The 17109-nt window shown below is 35.5% G+C and overlaps 1 protein-coding gene across 1 annotated transcript; it reads left to right on the forward strand.

Annotated features, from left to right (window-relative positions):
• Positions 1 to 10433: 10433 nt before the first annotated feature.
• LOC145074012 (protein LIGHT-DEPENDENT SHORT HYPOCOTYLS 3-like) lies at positions 10434 to 11912 on the forward strand. The gene has a single exon (XM_079020456.1). The coding sequence runs from the start codon at positions 10908 to 10910 to the stop codon at positions 11481 to 11483; it is 576 nt and encodes a 191-aa protein (XP_078876582.1). The 5' UTR covers positions 10434 to 10907; the 3' UTR covers positions 11484 to 11912.
• The last annotated feature ends 5197 nt before the right edge of the window (positions 11913 to 17109 follow it).

Raw genomic sequence — 17109 nt, forward strand, 5'->3', positions numbered from 1 at the left:
CATATGATTCCAAGTTTCTGTCCAATTGAAACTTGGGCGATGAGAATCTTTCCTTACTTAGAAAATTATGAAACTACCATAAATAACACAACTAAGAATCACATCCACTTAATATTGCTTCCAATAGAAATACACAAGCATCAATTTTCATAAATAACATTGCAAGGAGATATAAATAAGACAAAACTCAAAATTTATTTTATTTATAAAAAGGTGCAGAAAAACTTGTCCTTACAATGCAAATTCAAATGAAAACTATGCTATAACATATTCCTAAGCAATCTATCATAACTCTCTAAGTAGCAGCTCAAAAATCTGATCATCGAATCATGCAATCGAAATCCATTTCTTCGCGATCAGACTCAGTTCACTTCTTCCTTTAAGCTTCTTCTATTTTCTTCGATCCTACAACACATCAAAATGCAATCTTATCACATCATGTATTAAGAATCTCCAAATAGGAACTTAATAGAGTTAAATAGTGGATTTTACTTGAAGCAGAGTCATACATCTTGACTTTCCCATCTCTTAGATCTCTCAGGTAGTCAGGGCAGCTTCGTAACCAATGCCCCATATTTTGGAAATAGAAACAAATGGACTCTTCTGGAATGGTACACGGGAATATCTCATATTCAGCCTTTCTCTTGCGTTGAGAAAACTTTTCTGGACTTCCAATGTTGCCATTTCCCATAGAAGGTTGGGATATTGATTTACCAGAAAAGTTTGCTTGACCAGTCCACCAAATCATTTTGACTCAGTAGCAATAAGCAAATAAGTCAAATCAATGAGGGTCACGTCGTGGTCCATCATATAGTACTCTCTAATGAACTCACTATATGACTCTCTAATGAACTCACTATATGATTCGAGAAGTGATTGAAGAACCAAGTCAACAACCAACTTCCTTGAGACATCGAAACCCAACATTCCAAATCTATCAATATGCAACTTTATATCCAAGACATGAGCATATACAGACTTTCCATCTTCGTGTTTGTTTGCCAATAGGGCTTGAGTGACCTTGAACTTTTCAAGTCTTCAAACACGTGGGTCAGGGAGAATTATTGGAGGTGGTGGCGGAAGTGAAGCATGATTTCCATTTCCACAATCCAATCGTGGAACATCATTCTTTAAGCGGAAAACATTTTCCAAAGGATTCAGGAAGACCATAGTTGATAGATTTTGACATCTACAAAATGGGAGAAAATTCAAGTTAGTTGATTGGATTCCTTGATATAACACCCAAATGAAATATCAAGGCTAAGACCCAACACAATATCCTACAATATGGAACAGGGATGTCGTAATCCAAATTGCAGAATATTTGAAGTTTGGTAGATGACGATTTACCAATTTCCACCATGAAAAACGAAAAGGAAATTTAAGTTTTAAACAAATTGAAACTCCTAGATCTTATGAGATTCATTGAACTTTTCAATAGCATGTTTAAATCTCGATTGTGCCCTTCAGGTTTGTGACTGGGATGCTGAGGATCACAAACAAGGTGTGGATAACCATGCAAATTAGCTTGGTACTCTCGATGTTACAAATCACCTAATCAATGTGCCGGTTAACCACACACGCTCCATTGATCTATGATGAACACCAAGCTACCCATTGGCATCCTTCATTGGTCCCATATTAGCGTGCCGCTTAACCACACACGCTCAACTAACGACCAACAAGGTGTAATGTGCAATTTCATGGATTAGCACCAACTCCACATTTTTCCTAAAGTAACTAAGATTTGGGAATTTTTAAAAGTGTTTAGTTACTTCGTATTTCATTATACTTATAATGGAAGGTTGTGTCCTATCCTACTCGTTCGGCTAATGACCCGCCACTAGTCAAGAGTGTGGTGGGTAAGAGTGGATACCCATTCAATCGCCATTTTATAGGCAATTTCCTTAAACACCCCTTATAGACCAGCTTCGTGAATGAGGCCTACTAACAGTAAGATTGACATTTGCTTATACTTATATAATATTTAAACTTTTAATTTTATATAGTATAAGGGTGTATTTTACACTTTTAAAATACTATGAGGTTTATTCTATTAATAAATTAGACTTTTAATTTGATTAACTTAACCATATAATTATGAATTTATTAATTATCTCTTTTAATTAAACTCTTAATTAAAATTAATAAAACCATAAGGGTGCAATTTGAACTTTTCAAAATACTAGAGTCTTAGAATTTAATATTTCAAAATTAATACATTTTAATTAAATTTTAAATACCAAAACTTAAGGACAAGTTTTGAAACCTTTCAAAACATTATGGTTTAACTATTTAAATTTCAAAACTACAACTTTTAAGTTCAAATTTAAACTATAAAACCTAAATGGTGTCAATTGAAACTTTTCAATCTTACTAGGTTAAATATTTGACTAATAATAATCCTATATTATCCATATTTAACCAAATCCATTAATTTTGATGAGGATAACCATTCCAAGCATAAAAAATCGATTTTAGGCAATAAAAACGAGATTTGGCAATTATCCTTAGCAATCCGGCCAAAAAATCGAAAATCCCGACAACAGACCCTTGGACTCGTCGAGTCCACTATGGAACTTGTCGAGTAGGACCTACTCGTCGAGTCCATACATAGACTCGGCGAGTCTGCCAGTCAGAAACCAAAAAAATTCGATTTTCAAGATCTTCGGTGGTTCACTTTTGCATCTATTCACTAGAAAAACGACCCAGGCTCTGATACCACTGATAGGTTATGAGCATAACATCATTCCTATGGTTTTCATGCAACCGTAATTGCTTTGATCAAGGTTTTTCTACTACAAACACAACAACATTGAATACCAAAGCAATGATTCTAAGAACTAGCATATAACAATCAAATTGACATATAAACTAGGGTTTAGATCTTACCTTTCTTGTTATGTGGTAATAACAAGATCTCCTTGAATATCCTTGACCTTTGAAAGCTTAGTGCCTCAAATGTTACAACTCTAATGGAATCACAAACACCCAATGTAAGAGGATAACTTATGAGAGAAGATTAAATCGGCTAGGGTTTCTCTTAGACGCATGGGGACGATTTCTACATGTTTAGGGGTCTATTTATAATTGAGGCTATTAAGGTTTTATGGCGGAAGCCCTAATTTCCTTGCTTAGGGCTTAAACAATCCATGGAGCCCATCTAGAAAGCCCTTGGACGAAATCTTCTTGGACTCTCCAAAGATTTCTTCCAATCCCTCTTTATTAGGAATCCATAGCCCAACTAGCAACTATCAGATAATTGTAGTATCAGTCTCCTTTATCTAATCAGTCTCTTTTGATCACCAAATTAATACCAAATTAATTTCCGATCAATACTAATTAAATAGTATGATTTCCAAATAATATATTAAACTTGTAATATATTAATAAAACTATTTTCGAGTACCAATTTATTATTCATATAATAAATTCTACTATCTCCTCTTGTCATCCTATCAAGTTGCATGAGTGAAGACAACCCAAAAGGACCATGCTCATAATCGGGTCAAGTACATACCAAAATAGTTATGGGCTTAGACACTTAATCCAACAGTCTCCCACTTGGATAAGTTTAATAGCTATTTTGCAAGTACGACTTCAGAACCTGATCAACAATCGTAGCTTTCAAAAGCCGTTGTCAACTCTGATCTTATCAGTAACGCGTCCTTTAGATAAGGGATCATATATTCCTCCATTCTAGATATCTTATGAACCGAGACATGGATTTAAATCATACTCTCTGTTCATGTGTTGTTTCCCCGATTTTTGATTTATGACGACTGACGATAGACTACAATTGAACACATCAACTTAGTTGGATCGCGATTTGGGTCGAAATGACCCGAACCTGTAGACGGTAAGACTTGATGAGTTCCAGGGCGAACTCGACGAGTGGAGTTGGAAAGTTCCGATTCTATTGATAGGATAAACTCGACGAGTTTGTGAAGAACTCGACGAGTTGGATCACGATTGCATGGTTTTCTGATTTATGGAACTCGACGAGTTGATTAGTCAACTTGGCGAGTTGAGTTAACCCAGAATGTTGAATTTGACCAGAATGTTGACTTTGACCAGGGGTAAAATGGTCATTTTACCTTAAGAAGGATTATTAGATTTTGACTAAGTGTTATTGTGATAATGATAGCCTGGGAGTCGTTAGAGCATCCGTTAGAGATTCCTTACCTTTAGATTCTGCATTCAGCTTTACGAGGTGAGTATATGCCGTTAGAGATAATGATAGCCGGCCCGTTTATGTATGTTAGTATATGCCAGGGTAAGGTTCGATGTCGGGCAAGGCCCTATGTAGGTTTATATGTTTCTGTACTTCGGTCCAATGTCGGGAAAAGCCTGAGGAACGTCTGTATGCTTGATGTCGTCGTGATTCTTGCATGTACTTGTTTTATATGTTTCTGGACATCGGCCCGATGCCAGGGAAAGCCCGATGAATGTTTGTATTCTTCTGGATTTCGGTCCGATGTCGGGTGAGGCCCGGTATATGTTTATATTCTTTTGTTATGTGATTATGTTTATATATATTTGTTGATATGTTTATATGTATACCGAGATTTGCCTGATGCCGGGCAGGGCCCGATGTAGCGGGCAAGGCCCAATGTTATGTTATTATGTGATTATGTGATTCTATGTATGGTATGTGGTAGTTTGGGGAGACTCACTAAGCTTCGTGCTTACAGTTTTTAGTTTTTGTTTCAGGTACTTCCGGTAGCAAGAGGAAGAGCTCGGGATGACTGAAGGGCACACACCATTTGTTAGCCTGGGATGTTTTTACTATGATATGTTTAACATATGTTTATGATATTTTGAGATACATGACTTATGATTTTGATGTGATGAATTGTTAACTATGGTTTAATTAATGATTTAAAACGAAATTTTTGGACCGTATTTTTGGGATGTTTCACATGCTGCTAGATCTTGAGTTTTGTCCCTTTAGCTTCTTATTCTTGCATGATAGAAATGTTAGATCTCATAAAGCTTGCAACTTTATGAATCTCTAGGTTAGGGTGACTTTGTACAATGTTAACCTAATTTGGGTTCAAGACAGGCATGTCTATAAAGCACCGACCTTTGGGATAGTTTTAGTTCTAGAACCTCTTCTGGAAAGTATTGTACATCAACTTTAAGGATTAAGTGCTTAGTGGTTAATCACTTGCATCTTCAAGCCTTATAGATGGGTTTTGGACCCTTCGGAGTAACCCCAGAGGATAAAGTTGGAAACTTTATCCCTTTCGGTATCATTTTGGTCCAGATCTGAGATTTTGAGCTCTAGGAATCGAAGGCAGCAACTTAATTGTAACGACATAAATTTTCAAACAAAATTTTCATTTTAAAAATCACATAATTCTCATAACACATTTCACAAAAATCTCATTTATTTAATTTACAACATAAACTCCATAATTGTTTGATTAATAATCCAGGATCCTCGAAATATAACTCTTTCTCTGGTGTGTACAATCAAGTCGACGCCTACCCACGGTCCTGAGAAAAACCTAAAACACATATCACATAACACGGTAAGCACGAAGCTTAGTGAGTTCCCCAAAATACCACACATATATCTCAGTAGCTTCTCATGGCTATACTCAGATAAGACCCTCCATTCGATGTGTCTCAGTATGACCCTTCGGTCCCAAAATTCAGGTGGACCCTCCCGTCCCAACTCAATAAATTCATAATAATAATCAACATAAATCACAAAGACATAATGCAGAATATCATAATACACAAATAAGCACATAAGACAACTCAGTCACACAAGGATACCACTCATGGTAAGTATAGTGAGAAGACTCACCTCGGATGATGAACAACCCCCTTTGAACGTTGCTGCTACGCTCCGGCCTCTAACTCTAAGCTAAATCCATAATTTACCCAATTAAAAACTAAGTCCAAACTCTCACTCATTAGGCCATAAGGTAGTCCACTAACCAGCCCATCAATAACCTAAAACCCATTGGGCCCACCAAGGCCCAATAATAAAATGGGCTCTCCCGAAGCCCAACTCTCAAATCTAAATGGAAAGCCCAACTCAAGGGCCCAAAGCACATATACATATTCCTCTGGTCCGAAACTCTATTGCAACAAGCCCAAACTCCATGCCCAACACTCAAGGCCCAAAAATGAGACTTGGCCCAAAAGTCTACAGTGAGGTTACCTAGGGCGTACCTCTCTTGGTATGCTCAGCGTACTCACGAATCCAAATTGGCCATCGGGAACACTGGGGCAATACGCGGGGCGTACAGGAATTACGCTTAGCGTACTCCCTAGTTTCACTATTTCTACTCATTTGGTCCTAATCAGTTAAGACATCAACTCAAATCCTAGATCTGGACTCCCTAATGGCTCTTATTCCATAAAGTCAGTGACTTTCAGTTTTTTCATCGTTGAGAAGGTCAAAAACACCCACTCTCTTATCTCAAAAAGCTCAAAATTCATGCATGGCTTGATTCCAACGTCTAAGACCTCATTTTTATGGATCCTCTCCACTAGAAACACTTTAAAGGACAAACATTAGGCTCTAGAGTGCAACAACTCATAAAGCTTCAAGCTTTGGGACCAAAAACCCTAAAATGGATCATATTATGCACAAATAAAAAGGATGGGAAATATTCGAGCTTTATACCTTCAAATGATGCTCCATCCACAAAAAAGCTCAGATCCAAAGCCTAGACTCCAACTCTATTCTCTTCCATGCTCCTTCTTGATGGGTTTTAGCCAAAAGACATCCTATGTGCTCATGCAAACCCTAAAGCTAGGATCTAGGTTTCTCTATTGTACATGCTTTTAATCCAAGACTTAAAACCCTGTATCTAATCAATATAACATATGAATAAGAGGTTAGATCATACCTTGATTGTTATATAGCAATAACAATCTCAAATCCTTCTTGTATTGACTTTAGAAAGCTTAGAGTCACAAATGTCACTCCTCTAATGGCTCACAAACACCAAGAGCAAGAGGATGAAGAGGAGAAGAGAAGGAGCTGCCCAAAACCATGTGGAAACCCTAGAGGATTAGTTCACCACGTTTTTGAGGCTTAAGGGCACTATTTATACATGTAGGCTATTAGGGTTTTGAACTAGGAAACCCTAATTTGGATGCTTAGGCCCTAAGCAATCCATGGACCCTTTCTTAAAGGCCCTTGGACGATTTCTAATGGGTTTCCCCATAGAATTCGTCCAACCTTAAATAATAAGATAATCCATAGCCCAATTGTAATTATCATATAATTACAATTCCAGTCCCTTAAGTTTAATTAATCTCTTTTAGCCACAAACTTAATAATTATTAATTCTTGACTAATATTAATTAAACAATATGATTTCTCCTTTAATATATTATTCTCATAATATATTAATAAATCATATTTAATCCTTTCTCTCCATAATTCATCCTATCAAGTTGCTTTGGTGAAGGCAACCCAAAAGGACCATGCACCATCGGGTCAAGTACATACCAAAAATAGTTATGGACTTAGACACCAATCCAACACTTCTTCACTCCAATAATCCCGCAAGAACACTTATAAGCTCACAATAGACACTCAAGCTCAAAGAACGGGAATTAGGGTTTTGAGAGAGTTGAAATCTGGAAATGGTGGATGGATATGAAGACATAATGTTCCTTAAATAGGGACATTCCAAAATATTAGGGTTTCCTTCTGGACCTAGTACGCCCAACGTACCCTCTGGTACGCCCAGCGTACTGGGTGACTCCGCTTTAATTTCCCGCACATGAGTACACTAAGCGTACACACATGTACGCCCAACGTACTCAGCTGCCACCTTTCTCAAATAAGGGACTCATCCTTCCATAACTTCAAACTTCCATCGCTTCCTAGATATAAGTCCGATTCCAATGAACCTCATACCCACAGAAAGGTGACGAGATGCCCTACACTCCTAGCAACTCGTCGCAACCCTGAGACTTCCTTATGCCTGGGTTTCAGCTCATAAACCCTAATCACGGACGATGTGAAATAGGATGTTACATTAATGGATTAAGTTGCTGGAACTTTGGAAAACATGACGTGTTTGCAAGCCAACATGGTGTGTTGGATGGGGATTTTCTCGCCTGTTTGGATACGGGAGGAACACGACGTGTTCGCTAGTCATCACGGCGTGTTGAAGTCAACATGGAACGTTGACTTTGACTTTTGTATTTGACTAAGTTGACCTAAAGGGTATTTTGGGTATTTTGGTATTTTGGGATATTGATGGTTATTGGTCACTTGGATGGATAAGTATTGTTTACAGCTGAGATTCGGAGTCGGATCCTCATCAACTATTGATCAGATCCAGAGGTGAGTTTTCCTCACTATACTTACGGGTCGAAGGCACCGATGCCCGCCCATTGGATTGTTATCCTAGTTTATCGCATGTCAGTATGGTGTAGTGATCTGTTAGATCGATATCCTGGTAGATAGGATGATGCTATGCTTAGTAAACTATAATATATGTCTGCTTGTTATTGGCTGGTTAACTGTACGATTATCTGTTATATATATATATATATATATATATATATATATATGTGTGTGTGTGTGTGTGTGTGTGTGTGTGTCAAAACGGTGTATGTGTGGTTGGGTTGAGGCGATCCTCATCAACTATTGATGGCCCTATATGCATGTTGTTTGTTGTTTATATTATCTGTTGTGTGTTGGTATTTTGGGGGGACTCACTAAGCTTCATGCTTACAATTTTATTTATGGTTTCATGTTCTTCAGATGATTTGTGGCAAGGAAAAGGCGTGACCGTACACATCCTCAGTTTTAGAACATATTAGATCTTAGGAGACTCTGATTTTGAATCATGTTTTTGAGACAAAGTTTTTGTAAACACTTTTTTTTAATAAATGAGTTGTTTTGAAAAGTTTAAGTTTGTTGAAATTTTGGGGATGTTACATTGGCTTTAAGATTGTCATAGGCATTTTTCAATTGTCTTTTAGTCAAATCAACGCCATACTTTTCCTTAATGGCTATGCCTAACTTGTTACATGAATATTTGTGCAAACTCAAACCTTTTCTACCCACAATGTGTACTTCTTCAATACAAGTGTACAATAAGAATTTTATCCGCTCATTGGTCCATGTATGTTTATATCCCATTGCTAATAACAAAAATAATATATGAAATGCATACTTTAGCAAACACAACCTTATAACAACAACTTTCAACATAATAACAACTTCTATTGATTAAACTAACGAATTTCAACAAAGATTATTCACATTTCAATATGACATTTCAACAACATTTTATGACATTTCAGCAACATTTCATGACATTTCAGCAACAATTCGTGATATTTTCAACAACAATTCATGATATTTTAGGAACATTTTATGACATTCAGCGTCTATTAATGGCATTTCAGCAACAATTCATGACATTTCAACAACATTTCAGCAACATTTCAATAATGATTCAACAACATTTCAATAGAATATGACATTTAAGCATAAATTTATGACATTTCAGCAGAATAAAAAACATCATCAAAGATTTGATAACATTAGCATCAAGATTCATCAAGAACAAATATATCAACAATGATTCAACAAGAAAAATCGAAAAATTAATATGAAGAAGGAAAGTCGAAGTTGCTCCAGCAACAAAAAAACCGAAAAATTCAAGATTAACCATGACAAAATTATTGCTTCAGCAACAGTAAACGAAAAAAAACTTATCGAGATGAAAGATCGGCGTCGACGACCGGAAGGAGAAGGCGACCAAGAGGAGTCTACTCCGGAGAGGAGGGAACGCCAATGGGAAGGAAGTTTTGCTGATGAAGGGATGATTGCAGATGCGAGATTGGGGATGACTAGGGAGAAAAAAATGTGGCGCTTTTTTTTATGAGGGAGGAGTATCCCATTTTTTTTAGGTTTAGGTTTGAAGAGGGAACTCAAGTGTTGTCCCAAACAGAACACGCACAAAAGTTTTTTACTTCGAAGCCTACGAAAAAACAAATTGCTGCGGGATAAAAAATGATACGTGTGTGCAACATTGCCCAACACAAAGTGGTTTGAATATGTTTTTTATAAAAAAAACAGCACTTAAGTTAATAAATCTTTCTAAACCGTTATACCAAAAAAACTTTTTATCATTATCATAATCATATTTTTTAAAACAAGAATTTATCTAAAATTAAAAATTTTATAATAATATTTATAATATATCAAATATTTTTAAATTTATAAAAAAACATAATAAAAAAGGCTTGGAGATCAGCAAGGCATCAACTTTTGCACCTCTACTATACTAGTTCGCAACAGTTTTAGACGTTAATAAAAGCTAAACATAAACAAAAAAGAAAAAACACAAACGTTATTATCAAACAACTACATTGTACAAATGTGTAATAAATAGAAAGTTTTAGGAGTATCATATTTACCAAATTACAGTTATAGAAGTTTGTGTGCCCTATTTTAGGAAACTCAGTGTGAATCTTTATACATCAGCAACACAACACAACGCGAAGCCAGCTTTTCTATCCTCCCAAGATCTTGTGAAATCTACTGTTTTTTTCACTAAAAGCCTCCAAAGTCCCATCAATGGCAGCTCACCTCACCTCCACATCAATGTGGTGTAGACTGGTCTGGTAGCCAGCAGTGTCTCTTCTTCTCCATTTCTTATCCAACGAAAATAGCCATAAACATCATTAGATCGATCATCCATTTCCGCGCCATCGATCTCCGTGTGTTTGTGAATCATCTCTTTTGCTTCTGTTTGTGGAGATACATCGACTGTTTATCACTACTGCTATCGTGATAAATAAGGAAACCCTAGCAAAAAGTAAAAGAGAAACATCTTGTCCTAGAATTAGATCTTCAAATAATTGTAACCCAAATCGGGAAAACCATCAGTTTCAATAAAAACCCTTCAATGGATCCTTACGCAGAAGTTGAAAGCTCCGATTACAGCATAAACCCTAATATTGTAGCGTCTGCGTCGTCTAGTTCTCCGCCGGCAGCCACAACTCCCAGCCGGTATGAGAACCAGAAACGCCGAGACTGGAATACCTTCTGTCAGTACCTGAAGAATCACCGGCCACCACTCGCGCTTTCCCGATGTAGTGGTGCCAACGTGCTCGAGTTTCTCCGGTATCTTGACCAGTTTGGGAAGACTAAAGTCCACACACCGGTGTGCCCGTTTTACGGGCACCCGAACCCACCTTGCCCTTGCCCTTGTCCTCTTCGTCAGGCGTGGGGAAGCTTGGATGCGTTGATAGGCCGTCTCCGGGCAGCCTACGAAGAGAGCGGTGGGCAACCGGAGATGAACCCTTTTGGTGCTCGAGCTGTTAGACTTTACCTTCGAGAAGTTCGAGATCTACAATCGAAAGCAAGAGGAATCAGCTACGAGAAGAAAAAACGAAAAAGACCTCCACAACAAGAACATCAACAGTTTCCAAACAACTCATCATTTCAAGCTTTTACTCTTCCACCAGGTGATCACACTTGAATTTCGTTCAAGAAAACTCAGATCTTGGAACTTAAAAATTAAGTAACTATTCGTTTCTTTTAGAAGCTTGAATTTGATGTTTTGTGGAGGATGTAATGATCACCCAAGTAGTACTCTTGCTAGTTGTTACGCTTAGTTTCAGGTTTTATTTCTTTATTTAGCTGCAATCAACTATGAAGAACCCTGTTGTTAATTGGTGATTTTGTTTGATTTTCGCTTTTTTGTTCATCTCAATGAAAACATCTCAGCTGCAGCACAATATCGACTTCTAGTTTGATCAGGAGCTTGCAGTTGTGATCTTGGTAGATGTACTTTTGCAACAGTAGTATTTATAGATCTCAAACTGGAAGTACTTGTGATCTATTCTTGGTTTCAACCAAGATCATATGTGGACTATCTATAGCTTTTATGTTTTGTCAAGCTTCTTAATTCCTAGCCTTCTTATTTTATATAATCGCTGCCGTTCTACAAAAAGTATATGGACTATCCAACGGCAAGAAATATCACTCTCTCCTCCCATGAATGATTCGGAATCGTGTAAGTGTTGGATGGAATCGTGTTCATTCAGTCTTCTGCAGTCTTGATTGCTAATGTCAACATGTGCAGCATTTGCACGGGCTCTTGTTTATTATGTACACGCTTACATAAATCGTGAAGAAAAAGTGCATAAATATTTTACATGTGTTGGTAGTTATATATGTATATTTTTGGTACATATTAAAAATTAAACATTGTCCATCACATGTTTTTAGGGAAAAGAGCTTTTTTTTATATATAACTAGATTAATGATGCACGTGATAACGTTTACTTTGATCACATCTAGTTATTATTTAAATTAAATTAGCTTTGATAACTTAAAAACTGATTGATTCATGGTTTACGTTTATGGGTATATTAATATGCACTTCAAGTCATGTAGAATTTACAAAGCACACATATTTCTTAGTTTGAGAATTTTTTTTGCTGTACATGGTGGATGATAATTATTAATACGATAAAACTGCCTAATTTCCGAAGGCTCTTTTCGTCGGTTTTCCGTCAGAAACACAATTGACGGAATTCAGATAGAAAAAAAAAATCATTGGAGAATTATCTTGATGGAAATTGTGACATTGTACCAATAAAAAGTTCTTTAATAAATTATAAATACCGACATATATCCGAGAGTCTTGTTTATCTGACTTTTCCGACGAAGCTTATTTTTGTCAAGTCCGATGGAATATCGACGAAATATATTACTAATGGGTATCATTTTTTATAGTTTTTAGTGACAGAGTTACGTATACAAATACAATAAAAGAATTCACAAAATCAAGTTTTTTTTTTTTTCCTACCTAGAAAGCAGAAAAATCCAATTACAATAAACAACTCCTGTTTTGCAAGTTCAACTACTATACTATTAAGCATAAATTTAAAAATTGTCTAATAAAATATAATTATTAACACAGTGTCTAAACCATAAATTTAATAAACATTAATGCTAATCAGTTATGAAAAACAACAAAGATAGTAAGCTAGAACAAGTTTGGTGCTTCAAGTTGGATTTGAGTTAGTTGCATCTTTTATTGTGTTCTTGTTCTATTTTCTTTCCTTTTACAACTCTTTAATTAATTTGAATTTACATCTTTGATATCTAAAAAAAATGTTAAAACAAACATATATACTCATTAAACAAACAATAATCAGTAAGCATTATATATATATATATATATATATATATATATATATATATATATATATATATATATATATATATATATATATCAACATTTTTTATTAATTATATCATCATAGATTATTTTTAATCTGTAATAGCAATATGTTATAATTTGTTTTTTACTAATATCAGAAATATACTGCTATTTTTGTTTCCAATTCATAAAAGCAATTATAACAATGTAATTTTTTCCCATAAGAGAATACACTTTATTTTGTTTACATAATAGCAACATACTTTTTTTATTGATAATTGCAACATACCGAAATTCTTTTACCCATATAAACAATAGACTCATAATTTCTCATCCATATTAACAAAAAATATATATATTTTTATCAATAATAACAATTTAATTTAATTATTTTATCCACAATAGAAAAACACTCTATTTTTCTACACATAATAGCAATAAACTTTAGTTTTTATCCATAATATGAATGTATTTTAATCTTTACCAATATAGGCAACATAGTTCATTCTTTACCTATAAAAACAACATACATTATTTTTTTCCTTTATAAAACACTATGTATTTGTCAAATAAGTATACATGTTGTCGTCATTGGGTGTGTACTTAATGAAGGACAAGGCAAACTTGTAAGATATTGTTCCTATCATCATGAGCTAGGGATACACATGTATCTCGAAAATACATCCTTTCATTATGATGAATTTTGATATATAAAATAGAGAGTTTTTCTTAAAAACGGCAACAAAATCATTAATAAAATAACTAGTTTATTTTAGACTTTTAAAATAAAACTATCAATGATCCAAATATATAGGTTAGACTGATATTGAAAGAACCATAAGTTGGTTTAGATCGAATGACAACAATTGGAGTCTTTGAACCCACATGGAATTGGGGTGTTGATGTAGATAGAAAGATCAAAGAGCTTGAAATTCTCTATAAGTAATCCACCACCAAGAGTAAGACACAAGGAATGCTAGTTTCCTTCTTGTCTTAATGATTTCTTAAGCCTTTTAAGTGTTTAGCTCAAAAATCACTAAAGGAGAAACACTTATGAACACCAAATGTTTGCAACTAGCATCAAAAGGGAAAGAGAGGGAGAGTAGAAGGTGCTCTCGATTTTGTCTTCTTTTAGAAAGGAAAGAGTGACAAAAATAAAATCTTAACACTTCTATTTATACTTACATGCAAGACCAAGAGCCAATACTTTCATTTAATGCAAATTAGTGGTCTCTTACAAGTAAGGTATGTGTAAGAGGGAGATTGGCAGGCAACCTCCCATCCCCTCTCAATTCCATAACTCAATTAGCAAAAAGTGTTGGATTAGGTGTCTAAGAAATAACTGAACTAGTATAATCTTGAATTATTAACAAAGTCTTTTTGGGTTGCCCTCAAACCTAGTAATTGAATAGGATTACTTTTAGAGAGAGATACTAATTTATTGATTTATTATATGATTAATAAATAGCAATAAATGAATTTATTAATATGTTATATAAATAATATATGACAAAACTGCATGAATGGTCCTTGTGGTTAGCTGAAAATTGTCACTTTGGTCCAAAAAAGTTTGGACAAACACCAGAGGTCCAAACTTTTCATTTTGTTGCGAGTTTGGTCCGATTTTATTTGAACTTTTTCATAAAGACGATTTTGCCCCTGATTATTTAATATTATAATTTTCTTTTATTACAACAATTAAAAAGAATTAAAAATAAAAGAAAAAAAATACTCTCTCTCTTTCTCCCTCCCTCCCTCTCTCTCTCTCTCTTTATCTCTCTGGACATCACGAACAAGAGGAGTATAGTTTCTAGCCTAAAATCCATTATCAGACATCGATTTTACCCCTCAATATTTCAATTTCTACATATGAAGAGGTTAAGGCATTAACTTAGTATCATGAGGCGTAAGATTTTCAATAAACGTTTCAATCGTTTTCTCTATGTTTCTCTTGCGTTGCCGGAGAACAATGGTCGCAGAGCCATCACCACAGTCCATTACCATCGCTACTTTGCTGCCTACCACATAACCCACCATTAATAAGACCTCAATCCGCCCTCCTTCACCGTCTCAAACACCCACCCTATCCGATCTGAAGCCACCATCCTGTTGGTAAGATGAAGAATGATGAATTGCAAGTAAGATGAAGAAGGTTCTTCAGGTAAATTGCACCTCACTTCACATGTTCCCACCGTCACCTGCTATGATGCCAACCCTCACACAAACCACTAGTAAATCGCAGCAGTCGCCTTCTTCTTTATTTGTGTCGACTCTTAAGTCTTTAACAACCTCCACCACTTGACACCAGTTGACTAAATTAGAGGTACCTTGAACGAAATCGGGGTTGAGAGAGCCAAATCGGAGACCAAATTTGTATAGATTGGTACTCTACCTGTGTATGTCTAGGGTTTTTTTTTTATTGGGGGTGACAGAAGGTTAGCGAAGGAAGATTTTGATCCCAAAACGACTTCATCATTGCTCGAAGAAAGCCCGACGATCTCGATTCTCAAATCGCCTCTCTCTACAAACTTCTAAATCTCAAAATCGGCAATGAATCGAAAGCATTTCCCTCCTATATTCAAACCAATCGATTTTCAGGAACCAATCAATTCTCACATGAAATCGATTCATGAAAAACATTGGTTAATCGATGTTGTTCTACTTATCCCTAACGTCGTCATCTCCCACAGCAGGTGGTTACCTTTGAGTGTCTTCCTCTTCTCCCATTGGCACTTGTTGATGCTTCTCTCGCTGGTAGTGGTGGCAGCAGATAGATGTTTAAAGATGGGGCTTTTAGGGTAGATGTCTATGGATGAATATGGAGATGCAGACAGATTAATGTCGGATTTGAAAAGCATGGAGAGAGAGAGAGAGCGAGAGAGAGAGAGATGAGAGAGAGAGAGTATTTTCTTTTTCCTTTTATTTTTAATTCTTTTTAATTGTTGTAATAAAAGAAAATTAAAATATTAAATAATCAGGGGCAAAATCGTCTTTATAAAAAAGTTCAAACAAAATCAGACTAAACTCGCAACAAAATGAAAAGTTTGGACCTCTGGTGCTAGTCCAAACTTTTTTGGACCAAAGTGACAATTTTCAGCTAACCACAGGGACCATTCATGCAGTTTTGTCATAATATATTAATTATAAATAGTAATATTTAATTAATAATTAATAAGAAATTATCTATATTAGTTTTGTGATTAATTGTATTAATTAAAAAATGCAAGGGTTAAAGTGTAATTGCTTAATAGTTGAACAAGAAAGAGTCCAGAACCTTCCTTGGAAGGAGATGGATGAAATTAGGGTATATATCAGGGCATCTGAAATATTCCTTGCAAATAAATAGGAAGTTGGATAATTACCAAATTGAATAAATATTATTTTATTCATTTAGGGTTATCTAGGTTTTCCAAGTTGCACTATAAAAGGACCCTTGACCTATAATTTTCGGTAACTGCTCCTAATTTAAAGATAGTCGAAAATTTCATATCCTCTCTCCTCTCTCAAAAGCTTCTTGTTGCTAGTGTTGGGTGTGAACCATCAGAGACACGACATTTGTGGTGCTAGCTTCCAGATCAAAGAAGAAAGAAGGATTCTTGATTGTTTACTACAACGATCAAAAGTTATGTTGTTCCTTCTACAATTTACGAAATTACCTAGGGTTGGAATGTTCATTTTGTTCAATAGAATGTTACATCAATATTGTTATGACTTAGATCTTTAGGTTGCATGTACCCTTAATTGTTAAGGATTTATCTGCGTTAATACATGTGAAACCCATCAGTGGTATCAGAGCGTATGGTTGTATAATAATTGAATGTACATTGCTTGAACTTGAACAAAACCCGAAGGAGGAAAGGCATAATCGTCATTCTGTTGCTCCACCACTGCGTGGTGATTTGTGGATTCACGTTCTTTTTCGTTCCACCACGAC

This window comes from Lactuca serriola, chromosome 9 (genome assembly GCF_051521515.1).
Source record: "Lactuca serriola cultivar US96UC23 chromosome 9, Lser_US96UC23_V15, whole genome shotgun sequence".
NCBI classification, from domain to species: Eukaryota; Viridiplantae; Streptophyta; class Magnoliopsida; order Asterales; family Asteraceae; genus Lactuca; species Lactuca serriola.